Consider the following 15,802-nt stretch of genomic DNA (forward strand, 5'->3'; position numbering starts at 1 on the left):
CCGGGTCGCTGTGCCACCGTGCAGTCCCAAACTAAACTATCAACTCCCCAGGCCATATAATTAATTGTACATTGCTTCCAGCCATGCATAGCGAGCTCAGGTTCCTATCCCTGAGCCAATTTCTGAATCGTGCCGTTATTGTTCTTCATATCCCAGAGGCCCTTAATTTTATTAAACAGTTTGGACTGTCACTAAAATTGCTCTGTATTATTGCCTCGAAACGTTGCCCCGTCACCAACAACTGGCGAGCCTGTATCTGCTACATTTCCCCCTCTCTTTTTTAAAACAAGTTGCAGCTTGCAATACTTCAGATCGCTGGCACACTGCTTTACATACTAATCCAGCATCTGCTCTGACCTTTACACTAACAGGCAACCAAGGCAGTTCTCAAAGATGGTTCTATGTATGTTTTTTAGGGCGAGGATTTTCTAACCAGTATTAGTGTTTTCTTTCAAATACTATTGCAACGCTGCGTAAAGAAACAAGAAGGATTATCTTGGAAAAAATGCAATTTGATATTTTGAAAGATTTTAACATGACCATTCTAAATGGAATAAATTGAATTTTCCAAATGATTGTGGAATTTCCAAAAATTGTGTCAGAAGGAATAAATAATTGTGGAATTATAAAGTTTATAAAGTTTGCCGATTTTCTTTGCAAGGTCACCGTTTAATCAGTGGATAAAGGTGGGAGTGGTGGAGTGAGTAGAAGTTTAAGTATTTTGCTTGTTTAAATGTCACAAATTATCATTCATATCACAAAGTTTCGTTCAGGCAAATTGTGAATGACTTTCCTCCCATCTGAGACACAGGTTCTGCCTTCATTGTTAAAGAGTTTGGAAAATCGCCTTTCTCCTAGTTTTGGGGGTCTCAGGTGCTTTCTCCATAACACCAAAGCGTTCACGTATTGTCCGAGATGTGATGAAGTGGAGACTCTGGTCGAACAAAAAAGCCACAAGTGTTCCAGGTCCCACTCGGTGAATGCAAACACTTGACCCTTAAACTGCTGGGGGCAGCAATTAAGTTCAACAGGCCATTGTTCCGACACTTCAAAAAAATCCCAAATCCTCGCAGTCAACCCTCTTGAGGAGTATTCGCAAGATCCCGGCGAGCATCCTTAATGAGTCTACGACCTGAGATTCAATGCGGTGGTGCCTGCCTCGGATGCTCTTAATACCGCAGTCTATATGCCATTCATTGTGCGCTCGGAGAAAGGCCGGCTCTTAAAGAGAGCGGGTGCTTCACAAAAGGGGGAGACACACACACACAGGGCCTCTTTGAGAGCGCGGCTGGGTTTTTGCATATCTATATGGCTGCCCCCTGAATGCATTCACTCAACTGGCTAATAGGATCGCTATCAAGCGCCCCAGCCTTTCACAGCCACTTTGGGAAACTTTCAAACTGTCACTGAGAATAATTTGGTGGAGTGTCACCAGGACCCAGACCCCAAACACGAGGGTTGTACTGTAGCCCACCACACTGGTGGGACTGCCAGAGTAGCTGAACACGTTCCAGTAGACGTGACACCGCCTCCCACCCAGCACGCCGCCCCCCGGCCCACTTTCATCTCCATTTCTCTTTTACACATTTTGTCCCGGAATTATACAGTCCCCTGGAGAGTGCCGATAGGCGAAGGGGTGCTTTTTAATTGCTCTTGGTGACTTTTGTTGGCAATCGTTCCAATCGGCGTGAAAAACATGAACTGTTGGCTCTTACATGAACTGAACGCTTTCTTGCCAGCGGTTTGTCGGGCGACTGAACCGTCCTCTCCCCAGCCACAGAGTGCGGTCCTGACCTCCCATCTACCCTATATAAGATTATTAAGGGGTTGGACACTTTAGAGGCAGGAAACATGTTCCCAATGTTGGGGGAGTCCAGAACCAGGGGGCAAAGTTTAAGAAGAAGGGGTAGGCCATTTAGAACAGATGAGGAAAAACTTTTTCAGTCAGAGAGTTGTGAATCTGTGGAATTCACTGCCCCCGAAGGCAGTGGAGGCCAATTCTCTGAATGCATTCAAGAGAGAGCTAGATAGAGCTCTTAAGGATAGCGGAGTCAGGGGGTATGGGGAGAAGGCAGGAACGGGGTACTGATTGAGAATGATCAGCCATGATCACATTGAATGGCGGTGCTGGCTCGAATGGCCTCCTCCTGAACCTATTGTTTATTGTCCTCTCCCCAGCCAGAGAGTGTGGTCCTGACCTCCTATCTACCCCACTGGAGACCTTCCAACTTGCACTTTACTGCACTTTATTTATTTTTTTCGAAAGATACAGACAAGCTGTATCGACCCGAAACGTCACCCATTCCTTCTCTCCTGAGATGCTGCCTGACCTGCTGAGTTACTCCAGCATTTTGTGAAATAAATGCCAACTATATTTAATCGGTGTTTTTAGGTCCACCACTGATTTTCCGCCACCCTTGGTTCCTGAGCCTTGCCATATTACAATGGAGCCAATCACACAGTACAGATACATGATAAAGGGGAGTAACGTTTAGTGCAAGATAAAGGCCAGTAAAGTCTGATTAGAGATAGTCCAAGGGTCACCAATGAGGTAGATGGCAGCTCAGGCCCGCTCTCCAGTTGGTGATAGAATGGTTCAGTTGCCTGATAACAGCTGGGAAGAAACTGTCCCTAAATCTGGAGGTGTGCGTTTTCACACTTCTGTACCTCTTGCCTGGTGGGAGGGGGAGAAGAGGGAGTGACCGGGGTGAGACTGGTCCTTGATTATGCTGCTGGCCTTGCCGAGGCAGCATGAGGTGTAGATTAGTAATTATCCATTGTGAATGGCTGACAATATAATTTAATACAGTATATTTAAAACATCTGTGTTGCATCTGTATCTTTGATCTGTAATTTTACAAATCTTAAAAGTCCAACAACATTGAGGGGCTGGGTCCCAGATTGACGATAAAAATCCATTTTGAACAAAAGGGCTCAGCGGTAGAGTTGCTGCCTTCCAGCTCCAGGGACCCGGGTTCGATCCTGACCATGGGTGCCGTCTGTACGGAGTTTGTACGTTCTCCCCGTGACCACGTGGGTTTTCTCCGGGTGCTCCGGTTTCCTCCCACACTCCAAAGATGTTCCAGTTTGTAGGTTAATTGGCTTGGTATATAAAAAATTTAAAATGTCCCTTGTGTTGGATAGTGCTAGTGTGCGGGGATCGCTGGTCGGTGCGGACTCGGTGGGCCGAAGGGCCTGTTTCCGTGCTGTATCGCGGATAGTATGAGGGATAGCATAATCACCATACTGTTCCAGGGACAGCGATGTGTGAGGTAATGTTAATGCAAGAGCTCATTACAAAATGTTCTGCTGTATAAATCTCAACTAGCATATATTACATGCCTTTTTTTTAATATGGGTTCCAAAAGTATCAGTATAATTATAAATTACATGGTTAATAACATAACTATGACTATAAATTACCCCTCCCCTACCCTGGTCATCCTACCAGTACCGCTGTTCCACTGTTTGCACTTAACACCTACGACGCTAAGTCCACCTTGGCCTACGCGATCTCCCCGGTTGCCAAACACTTGAACTCCCCTTCCCATTCCCACACGGACCTTTCCTCAAAAGGGAGGAAAGGATTTAATAGGAATCTGAGGGGCAACTTTATCACACAAAGGGTGGTGCGTGTATGGAACAAGCTGCCAGAAGAGGTAGTTGAGGCTGGGACTATCCCAACGTTTAAGAAACAGTTAGACAGGTACATGGATAGGACTGGTTTGGAGGAATATGGACCAAATGCGGGTCGGTGGGACTAGTGCAGCTGGGACATGTTGGCTGGTGTGGGCAAGTTGGGCCGAAGGAATTGTTTCCACACGGTATCACTCTATGACTCCACTGTCGGAGTGAGGCCACATGAAAATTGGAGGAACAGCACCTCATAGTTCGCTTGGGCAGCTTACACCCCAGCAGTATGAATACTGATTGCTCTAATTTCCAGTAACCCCTGCATTCCCTCTTTCCGCCCCTCCCCCACCCTAGTCGTCCTGTTAGTTCCACAGTTCGCATCCCTGTGTCCCTTTGTTATAACCTCTTCCCCAGCCAACAATGGACCATTGTGGGCTCCACCCTTACTTGGTCATCAATTGCAGGATCTGATTCCTTCTGGCCATTTCCTGCCTCCAATTGGTCCCCCCCCCCCCCCCCCCCCCCATTTCAGTCTGTAGAAGGGTCCCGTCACCAAATGTCATCACCCTTCTCTCCAGAGATGCTGCCTGACCTGCTGAGTTACTCCAGCACTTTGTGTCTATCTTCCGTATAAACCAGCATCTGCAACTCCTTCCTACACAGCGTAATTATAAATGTCATTTCACTAATTAGGAGCTGTTTAGATTGTGTGATGATTTAAGAATATTGATGATGTCAGCCACAGGGTTTGCTGAATCTTGGAGACCAGTATTGGAAAAAAAGACACAAAGTGCTGGAGTAACGCAGCAGGTCAGGCAACGTCTCTGGAGAACGTGGATAAGGGGCGTTTTAGGTCGGGACCTTCTTCACATCGTTTTTTTTTGTAATCCAGCATCTGCCATTCCTTGTGTGTGGCCAAAATTGAACGTAGAAACAAGGAACTGCAGATGCTGGTTAGTACATAAAAGGACACAAAGTGCTGGAGTAACTCAGCAGGTCTGGCAGCATCTCTGGAGAATTTTGGATAGGTGACGTTTAGGGACAGGATCCTTCTCGACCCGAAACGTTTCTATCCATGTGCAGAAAGAACTGCAGATGCTACCTTGTTTAGATTGAAATATGCATTGAGGAGTAAGAATTTTTAGACAATCTGTTCCCCAACTCCAATCCTCCACTGCAACGAAGACCAACCTTCTAAATGCAGGAGAAAGCTAGAGAGCTAATGTAAGTTAAATGGGGGGACACCAAAAATGTAAATACTCAGAATTTAAGTCTACATCCGTTAAACAATGCTTCCAGTCCAGCAATAACTAAAATATAATTACCCAAGCTTCCTGAAGCAGAAGAAACTAATGCTTTGGGTATGATAGAGAGACCCCATTTATAAATGATCGTGTTTTTAGATAGCAGAATAAATAAAAAGTCATCTTTTGAGGAATTATGACTTTAGAAACCAATTGATAGAAAATATGTTTTGTTTATAGAAACAAGAATGATTTTTTTTCACTGAATATAGCATTTCAATGATGAAATATCACTTAAAATAATAGTTTCTTATACATAATGGAGACCAATGATTTCAGTTAATTATGTCCATTAGAAATAATTACCATATACAGTTTCAGTGTTAAGTGAACTGTACTAAAATAACGCAACTCCACAAAAACGTAAGTAGTAAGCATGTTGCAAAACATACATAACTTTAGTTGAAAGAAATTATATTAGTTACTCTTAACTATACATTATGAATACAACATTAAAACATATCAATGTAAATTAACAGTTTAAAGCATGAAATCCAGACAGAGAGGACAAACATTTTCAGCATCGACTTGTGATAGAAGTGAAACACGGATACATTTAGTTTAGAGGTGGAAACAGGCCCTTCGGCCCACCGAGTCCGCGCCGACCAGCGATCCCCGCACACTAACACTATCCTACATACACCAGGGACAAGCCAATGAACCTACAAAGTAATTCTAATTTGATGATGACTTTCAATGCCAAGTCATGACCTGTGAGGCCCTCACTTTGTGGTATGCTCAACTTTCTGACAAACCAGACATTTTAAATAGTAGACACAAAATGTTGGGGTAACTCGGCAGGTCAGGCAGCACTCTGGAGAAAAGGAGTAGGTGACATCTTGGGTCGGAACCCTTCTTCAGACTGAAGAAGGTTCTTCGGTTCTAAAGGAGGGTTCTGACCTGAAACGTCACCTATTCCTTTTCTCCACAGATGCTGCCTTACCCGATGGGGTTACTCCAACATTTTGTGTCTATCTTTGGTATAAACCAGCGACTGCAGTTCCTTCCTACACTTTGTACATATGATATCAGGAAGGCACCTTTTTTCATGTCTGATGATAAGGCAACTGTAAGTACAGAACTCGACTTGGTCTTATCCAAAATAATAGACTTGAAGTGGAAGTGTTGCCAGAGTCACTAATAGAGGGCAGCTCAGTCATCTATCATTTTGGTTCCATGGAATGATATCTTGGCAGCAGATAAGATTTATCGGGAAGAAAAGATTGCAGTAAAATCAAATCACTCTTCTTGGGAGTTTCCTGTTGCTTCTATAGAGGTGATCCGGTTTTCTCCTACATCCCAAAGACGTGCATGTTTGTAGGCTAAACGGCCTCTGTAAAATTGGATCTAGTGTGAAAGTGGGGTAGCATAGAACTACTTTGAACGGGGTGATCGACGGTTGGTGTGGACTTAGTGGGCCGAAGGGCCTGTTTCCATGCTGTGTCTCTAAACCTACTGATTTGGGTCAATTTAAATCAGGTGCGTGTTTTTGTTTTCCAAGTTAAGGTTCCAGAATTATAATTTTAGACAGCACTTTTGTCCATTCCAAACTACTGCAACTGAAGACGCCCTCAAAGACCACGTACTACTACCCAAAAGAAAGACACAAAATTCTGGAGGAACCAGGCGGGCCAGGCAGTATATCTCGGAGTTACTCCAGCATTTTGTGTCTTTTTGTTTGGTATGAACTAGCATCTGCAGTCCCTTGTTATTACATTTTTACTACTGCCTATAAAACTGCTTCCAAGGCATCCAAACACAGACAAGTAAATTAATTTGCTTACTGACAAAATTCTGTCGATTTTGTACGCCTTTTTCATTGTTTGCAGTATTGAATGTAATCGTTGACAGAATAACTCTTGGCAAAATCATATACATTAAATGATCAGCCATGATCACATTGAATGGCGGTGCTGGCTCGAAGGGCCGAATGGCCTCCTCCTGCACCTATTGTCTAGTGTCTATTGTCTATTAAAAAAACAGAACAGTCTCCTCAGCCAAAAAGGGGGATTCATCGCAGAGTGGAAACAAAGGCAGGGTATTTCCACTTGCCAAACAAAGAGTGAATCCAAATTGGATTATGGTTTAATTAAGTTAATTTTGTGATTCAGATTCAGAATGATTTCATCAGTGGTTAACCTCAAAATAAATGTCAAATGCCTTGGACAACACAGTAGTTGCGAAGGTAGACACAAAATGCTGGAGTAACTCAGCGGGACAGGCAGCATCTCGGGGGAGAAGGAATGGGTAACGTTTCATTTTTGTACACAGTTCAGTACAGGTATCACTATACATAAGCACATATATACATATTATATAAGCATTTCAGATACAGTACAAGTGTACAGCAGCAGTACACTGAGGCAGTATACAGAGTCTCGACCCGAAAAATCACCCATTCCTCTCCAGAGATGCTGCCTGTCCCGTTGAGTTACTCCAGCATTTTGTGTCTATCTTTGGTGTAAACTAGCATCTGCAGTTCCTAAGAGCAGATTCAGGATGCTTCAGGGAGAAGGGAAGCCTAGCAACATCATTTATTTAAAAACTCTCGCAACCTCTAAAGATTATCCTTAATATTCGGCATTTCTGGATTGGTAAGATCTTGCAGTTCATTTTCAATACCAAGTATGAAAGTAGCACTTAGAATTTCGTTCCCCTCTGAGAATTGTTCCTTGGTTTGTCATGTAACGTTTTTTTATTCATAAAGTTCGGCATAAAAAACTTTGACCTGAAAAAGGATTTCATGAACGCTGGCAAAAATTGAGGCAAGCCTTTACAAGTTCCCAGAGAAACCGAGTGCTGAGAAAAAGTTAAAATGAACGAACTCAGTCGCTTTACATGCAGTTAATTGCCAGTTGTTTGTGCTTAGTATAATGTGTTTCACTCCCATCCAAAGTCCTGGCCCGTCATCTGGTAGAACTTCTGATTAAACGGTCTGTAGAACTCCTTTAGCCGAAGGACAACATCCATGTCTATTTTGGGGTGAGTCCTTCCCTTTGACTTGCCGAGGCAACGGGGTTTACTGCTGCCTTCGGGTTTCTTCAGGCAGGGGAAGCCCTTGGTCTCGTTAAAATAGAAATGCTTGTCAGTAACCACCCTCTTAAGGCCCAGGAAATCCTGCACCCGGCCCATCTCGCCGGCCGGATCACTAACCAGCCTCTCCCCGCTCACAAAGAGGATCTTGGAGAGGGGGAAATACTGCAGCCAGTTCTCTAGGTGTTTGGCGTAAATGCCGATGCGGACCGCACTCCACGTCGTGTCTATCAGACCGGTGCTGGCGTTTTTAAAGGTCAGCGCCTGGAAGCTGGGGACGCCTGGGTTCTTGGACAGGGTTTGGGTGTAATCCGAGATTGCCCTGGTGGCCGGGTTCCTCACCACCACGATCAGTTTGGTGTCTCTCGACATGAGGGAGATACGCTTCGGGGCTTCTTTGGTGACAAAGTAACTGGGCGTTTTCTCCATGGTGATCTGTCCCTGCAGAGTGCGAGGCATGAGGCTCCTACAAAAACAAAGAAGCAACATCTCATTAAAATTAAGTCATTCGGGAAGACTACTCAAGACAGTCAAGCGTCTCCGATACGTTAAACCGCCTTGGCTGGGAGTCGCTGGAGTCAAGGCGCACCAAAGCTCACTTATTACAGTCTACAAAGAGACTCATGACATCATCCCCAGTAACATATCTCACTTCCTTCAATCCAATACCCAGACATTTACAAGACAGTCCTCAGTGACTGTATCCATGGACTATCCCAGAGTGGAACATCCTTCCCCACACCACCAGATGTGCACCAACCTTGTCACTTCAAGTCACAACTCTGCAACTTGGACATGAGCCATCTCACCAAACTTGCCCACATAAAAATCTAATTAACCCTTTTGCAACCAGTGCCCGCGCGAGCGAAACCTGCACGACACAGCCCAGCTGTTGGCGGTTGTGCAGCAGAAAGCAGAAAAGCAGAAACAGAAAAGAAAAAGGAAAGGCAGTGCGAAATGTCAGCCCGTATTTTCGTCAATACCCTTTGGTCGATTTATATATTCCTGATGCTGGAATGGCCGCAGTTATTGAGTAGTAAACGATTGTGTGAGCCCACCCAGGGCAGGTTTCAGTCAGAAAATCATGAAATGGACAAGTCCACTTGCAGTGCGGCCGCCCGTACCGAGCCCGTGCGGCCGCCCGTACCGAGCCCGTGTCTTCCATCCATCTTGTGCTTCACTGTTCCGTCATCTCCTTCCCACCCCACCCCCTCGACACCCCTCGTCAGCCTCACACCTCGCACATATCACTGCTTTGTGCATCCTGCTGAGGTTTAAGTTGATCAGTCACAGGCTCATCACACCAGTCACTCTTCTGCCAACATCAGATAGAGGGGGGGAATGTGAGCTGTGAAAATCTTGTGGCTGATGACATTTCATTTTGCCGCCTCAATTAATCCTGCCTCCTGTCAGCATGCTGGTCCATGAAATAATACTTTAATGGACACCTTCAAAATTCCAAAGGCTTTCTATGTTCTGTTTTGTGGACTAGTATTACAACATACCATGTGCCTCCCAGACTCGCTACCACAGCCATATCTGCTACGTCACCCATTCCTTCTCTCCCAAGATGCTGCCTGACCTGCTGAGTTACTCCAGCATTTTGTGAATAAATACCTTCGATTTGTACCAGCATCTGCAGTTATCTTCTTATACCATGTGCTTCATTGTTACCTTCCCCTAGCTAACATTGATCTGTCCTACACTTTCCTTGAGCCTCGTCCCCTTTGCTGTCTCATTTTCACACCTCACACTTCCTTATCTCCGTGTCTCCCTTGACTCTCAGTCTGAAGAAGGGTCTCGACCCGAAACGTCACCCGTTCCATCTCTCCAGAGATGCTGCCGAAGTTACTCCAGAATTTTGTGTCTGTCTTCAATGTTTAGAAACATTTTCAGCTGTGGCTTTGAATTGCGGTTACTTAAAACGAGGTCAATGAAAAGAAATCCTGAGAAATCATTTAAAATCGCAAGCACCCTTAAATGCTTTCTAGTTTATGTTCCCCCTTCTCCTGAGGAGGAATACACACATCTATGCATTTTTCAAAAGGTATAATTTATAGTCTGCATTTACTTTGGGCACTGAAGTCTTTAATTTCAGTTCATTTAGTTAAATACTAAAAATACTAAAAAGCAAGAGTTTTCTGATTCCTCATTCCCTTTCCATCTTCCTAATCCTATCAAATTATTTGAGGAGTTGGATGTGGCAAGTACTTTCGCAATGTTAAAGAAACTGAAGAAGGGTTCTCGACCTGTACGGAGTTTGCACTTTCACCTTGTGACCACATGGGTTTTCTCCAGGAGCTCTGGTTTCCTCCCACATCCCAAAGACGTGCAGGTTTGTAGGTTAACTGGTTTCTGTAAATTGACCCTAGTGTGTAGGTTAGAATTAGTGTACGGATGATCACTGAACACGATTTCGCTGAACACCTTCGCTCAGTCCGCCTGGACCTACCTGATCTCCCGGTTGCTCAACACTTTAATTCCCCTTCCCATTCCCACACTGACCTTTCTGTCCTCAGCTCCCTCCATTGTCAGAGTAAGGCTAATCGCAAATTGGAGGAACAGAATCTCATATTTCGCTTGGGCAGCCTAATAATATGGTAATGTGGCGAGTCTGGTAGTGGATGGGTGTTGCAGATGAAGTTTATTGCATGGTCCAAAAACTCCGTGACAATCGCAACACTCAAAACTGTAGACAACCAACAAAACGTCTTACCTAAACGGAGTTCAACGCTAGACTGACTATCTCTCCCGCGCTGGCACACCTGGTGACATCGCTAGCCAATCCGAGGGTTCGAACTCTCCCAGCCAATCCCTATGTCCCTACAGTAATTTATAATTGGTAATAATATTGATTTCTCTAACTTCAAGTAACGCCGGCACTCCCCCTCTTGACGACATCGATGGTGGGGGAGGCTGATAGCTTGATAGTCTGGGCTGCGTTCACAACTATCTAGCCTTGCTAAAGATGGACACAAAGTGGCGGGGTAACCCAGCAGGTCAGGCAACATCTCTGTAGAACATGGAGAGGTGACGTTTCAGGTCTGGACCCTTCTTCAGAGGTGCTGCCTGGCCACGCTGAGTTACACCAGCACTATGTGTCTGTCTTTGGTACAAACTAGCGTCTACAGCTCTTGGTTTCCACATCACGTCTATTCTTGCTTGCGTTCTTGGGCAGAGCAGTTTCCACATCAAGCTGTGACGCATCTGGATAGGGTTCTTTGTCTGGTTCATCTGTAGAAGTCGGCGAGAGTCACTGGAGGCTTGCCAATTTACCTTCGGCTTCTGAAGTGGAGGTGTTGGTATGCCATCTTGGCCATGGCCTCAAAGTGGTTCGAAAATCAAGAATTAGAACTCAATTTTACAGTTACTTAAAGGGAGAAAATCAGCTTTCAAATTAGAGTCATTTCCAAATTACTTTTATTGGCTTGCAGCATGATTTTGTACATTGCCAAAGTAATGTGAAAGTGTGGAACCAGCTGCTGAGAACACATGGTGTACAGGATGTCTATCAACTTGGGACAAAGTCACGAGAGGAGTAGATCGGGTAAACGCAGAGTCTTTTGCCCAGTGTAGCGGAATCGGGAACCAGAGGACCAGAGGATTAAGGTGAGGCGGGAAAGACTAAATACCAACTCGAGGGGTAACTTTTTTACACAATGTCAATGGGTGGATGGAACGAACTGCCGGAAGAGGTAGTTGATGCAGGTACCATCATCAACATTTAAGGGACATTTGGACAGGTACATGGCTAGGACAGGTTTAGAGGGATGTGGGCAGGTGGGACAAGTGTAGATGGGGTGATTTGGTCGGCATCGGCAAGTCGGGCCGAAGGGCCTGTTTCCTCGCCGTATGACTCCATGACCCAAACTGCTTTGCTATTTCTTCATCATCACTAAGGCTAAGACCTGCAAGTCTCTACCATACGTGTATGAAGGAGATGCTGGTATAAATTGAAGGCAGACACAAAATGCTGGAGTAATTCAGCCTCTCTGGAGAAGAAGGGTCTTGACCGGAAACATCGCCCGTTCCTTCTATCCAGAGATGTTGCCTGTCCCGCTGAGTTACTCCAGCCGTTTGTGTCTAGTCTCTACCACACGATACCAGGGGAGCCCCTCCAACCGCCAGACTACAGGGAGGTTGCAGGGAAACACTTGGCCACACACACGCCACACAAAGGACACTTGGTCCTGATCAATAATTGTTCGTCTTGTTAACAACTGTGTTCCACCTATGAATAAGAAGATCAGAGTGGCACAGTGGCACAGCTGGTAGAGCTAGTTGGCAGTGCCAGCCAGACACCCAGATACGATCCTGACCTCGGGTGCTGTCTGTGTGGAGTTTGCACGTTCTCCCTCTGACCGTGTGGGTTTCCTCCGGTCTCCTCACACATCCCCAAGACCTGCGGGTTTGTAGGTTAATTGGCAAATGAAACACTATCATCAACTAGAGAGCAGTCCTGAGCTACCATCTACCTCTCTAGAGATCCTCATAGAGATTATCTTTAATCAGACTTTACTGGACTTTATCTTACACTAAATGTTATTCCCTTTATCATGTATCTGTACACTGTGGACGGCTCGATTGGAATCATGTATAGTCTTCCCGTTGACTGTTTAGCAAGCAACAAAAGCTTTTCACTGTACCTCGGTACACGTGACACTAAACTAAACTGAAACTTCAACTCTGTAATATTACCCCTTGTGTGTGGGGAGTGGATGAGGATAATATAGAACTAATGTGAATGGCTGATCAGTGGTCGGCATGGACTCGGTGGGCCGAAGGGCCAGTTTCCTGGCTGTGTCTCTTAACTAAACTAGAACTAAACAAAGAAGCCGTCAATGGTTTGCTGCCAGCTGTCCAAATTTAGTGGCCGTTGCTGATAATATACAAATACTTTGCAAAATAGTTTGAACAACAACATGTGTAGCCAGGCAGAACAATGAAGAGGCCTGCACATAATATGGCCCAATGAATAATATCTTTCAAAGACTTCAACTTCCAAAGCAATCCGTGAATGCTTGAAATACCCGTTAACTTTGAAGTGCGAGCCAAATGTCTTATTGACGAAATGCTCATCAATGAAAAGTTATTAACAAAAACAGAGGAATTAGAAGAAAAGAAAATCCAACTGGCCTTTCTCTTCCACCAATGTTGGACTTTTGATTCACAAAAACACACAGCGAAAGTATTATGATACCTTATAAGTCACTTCATGCAAACGTCCCACCTCATCCAGGACCATATGATCTCCAGGGAAAGAGAAGAGAAGCAATTCCCAGACTCATTTGGGGCACATAATCCGGAACATTCCTACCATTCCAATGTTCAAAACTAGTCTGTTAGATCGCTCTTTTCGTGCAGTCTACTGTCTGCAATGTATTCTTTCATAAGAGGGGCTGGTCATGCATTCAAAACCAGACTGAGCTCTTGCCTGAAGGAGTTCAATGAAGGTACACTGAGTGTAAGGACAGTAGCCTCTTGGAAAGCTCCACTGTTTACGGGAGGGGCGGGGAGAAGTATTGACATCTAACTCAGATCTGGACCTTCCCAGCTCAATGTCCGATTCTCGGTTCACACAAACCCACTTTTTCCAAAACATAAGAGCGTGGAACAGCACAGCGCGAGAACAGGCCCTTTGGCCCACAATGCCTGTGCCGAACATGATACCTTGACCATTCGGGACAGGCTCGCGGGTCGGTCGAGGACATGCGCGAGATCAAAGAGGAACCTGGCGTGGGGGGGGGGGGGGGGGGGTTGGGGGGGGTGAGAGAGCAGAGAGGGACCTGCCGTCTGGGGGCCGCCGAGAGAACAAAGAGGGATCCGGCGTGGGAGGGGGGGGGGGGGTTGTCGAGAACAAAGAGGAACTATTGGGGACCACATAGCACAGTTTGTAACTGTGTCGATGCCCTAGACATGGCCACTCTTTGCATACTCTGTGTGTGGTGTTCTAAACGAAGAATTTCACTGTGGTATGTCACATGTGATAATAAAGCATCATTCATTCATTCATTCATTCACTTATCTACCTGCACAAGACTCATATTTAGTTTAGTTTAGAGACACAGCGTGGAAACAGGCCCTTTCGGCCCACCGGGTCCGCGCCGACCAGCGATCCCCGCACATTAACACTACCCTATACCCACTAGGGACATTTTTTACATTTATACCAAGCCAATTAACCTACAAACATGTACGTTCTTTGGAGTGTGGGAGGCCGCCATTGGTGGAGCGGGAGCACGTGGCCGCTGGCTGGGTGAGGTCGCGTGGGGCGCGGGGCGGTGACGTCACCCTTTGTCCCTTATTTGGGAGTGAGGAAGTTGGCAACCCTACTAGTACGGGGACAAGGGCGGTCAAACTAATTTAACCCAAAAATACGGGATGTCCCGGCTAATGCGGGACAGTTGGCAACCCTCCTCAGGGGCGACTTTTGATTTCACAAAAGAAGGGCTATTTGTTTTGTGCTTTGCCAAAGAAGAAATGCAGTGGACGCTAATCACTTCACTGATTCTTCCTCAGGCAAAACTGAGTCCTCGAAATGTTTTCTGCACACTAATGATTTTATGCCCAGTAGTCGGTAAGAAATGGAGTTTGGTTCCATGCTGAGCCTCCTCCCTCCAGCGATACCCTCTCTTCGCCTCACTTTAATCCTCATTCCCTGCCATTGGCAACCACCTTAATCTCCCTGCTGACCGGTGGAGCCTCACTATAAAGCAAGGAGGCTGAAAAGAATCTCTTGACGGGCCTGATATTTATATGCATAAAGAATTTTGTGCAGGCAGATGAGATTAGTTTATCTTGTCATCGTGTTCAGCACAGACACTGTGAGCCAGAGGGCCTGTTCCCGTGCTGTACTTTTGGCTTGGTCTAGAGATACGGCGTGGAAACTGGCCCTTCGGCCCAACGAGTCCACGCCGACCATCAACCACCCGTCCACTCGCTCCGTGTTATCCCGTTCACACCCTACACACGAGAGGCACTTTACAGAGCCAATTATGCAGTGCAACAACGTCAACAGTGCAAACCCGCACGTCTTTGGGATGTGGGAGGAAACCGGAGCACCCGGAGAAATCCCATATGGTCACGGGGAGAACGTGCAAACTCCACGTAGACAGCACCCGAGATCAGGATCGAACTGGGGTCTCTGGCGCTGTTAAGACAGCGGCTCTACCGGCTGCGCCACTGTGCAGCCCCATGAACCGTAGTTGGTCCACCCTTACTTACATCCATGGTAGAGCTGCTGCTATTGATGCAGCTGGTAGAGCTGCTGCTACTGATGCAGATAGTAGAGCTGCTGCTACTGATGCAGATAGTAGAGCTGCTGCCTCACAGCGTCAGAGACCAGGGTTTGATCCTCACCTTGGTGTGGCATCAAAGGAAGGAGATGTCTGGGGCCCAGAAAGACCCTGGGACTCGCCTCGAATGGACACCGCTCTTAGTAACCCGAGCGCGGACTTTGACAACGGGGAGCCAAAATATGGCTCCTCTTGCACGCGGGCTCAGTAGACTATTTCTGTGCACTTGTTAATCGGGGATCGAGGGTGTGGTCATAATGTACTGGACTGTTCATAAGATAAAGGATCTCACTGTGTTAGCACTTTTTCTTGATTAGTACGGGCGTCAGAGGTTATGGGAGGAGAATGGGGCTAGGAGGCAGGAGAATGGGGCTAGGAGGGAGAGATAGATCAGCCACGATTGAATGGCGGAGTAGATTTGATGGGCCTAATGGCCTAATTCTACTCCTATCACTAAAGATTTTATGATCCTTGGATCTTCACACACCTGCCAATAAAAGCACCACTGAACCATTGAACTACCTTCCTCTGGCAGCT

General features: G+C 46.0%; 1 protein-coding gene and 1 long non-coding RNA gene across 2 annotated transcripts in view; one reads left to right on the plus strand and one right to left on the minus strand.

Annotated features, from left to right (window-relative positions):
• Positions 1-15,802, plus strand: part of LOC144603883 (uncharacterized) — a 148,863-nt gene that overhangs the window by 37,261 nt on the left and 95,800 nt on the right. The window lies entirely within an intron of this gene.
• Positions 5,189-15,802, minus strand: part of LOC144603882 (heparan sulfate glucosamine 3-O-sulfotransferase 6-like) — a 110,656-nt gene continuing 100,042 nt past the window's right edge. Inside the window, exon 2 of the mRNA XM_078417669.1 lies at positions 5,189-8,436. Coding sequence (XP_078273795.1) covers positions 7,818-8,436 — 619 coding nt within the window. The 3' untranslated portion in view covers positions 5,189-7,817. The remainder of the gene's footprint in view (positions 8,437-15,802) is intronic.

This window comes from Rhinoraja longicauda, chromosome 21 (assembly GCF_053455715.1).
Source record: "Rhinoraja longicauda isolate Sanriku21f chromosome 21, sRhiLon1.1, whole genome shotgun sequence".
Taxonomy (NCBI): domain Eukaryota; kingdom Metazoa; phylum Chordata; class Chondrichthyes; order Rajiformes; family Arhynchobatidae; genus Rhinoraja; species Rhinoraja longicauda.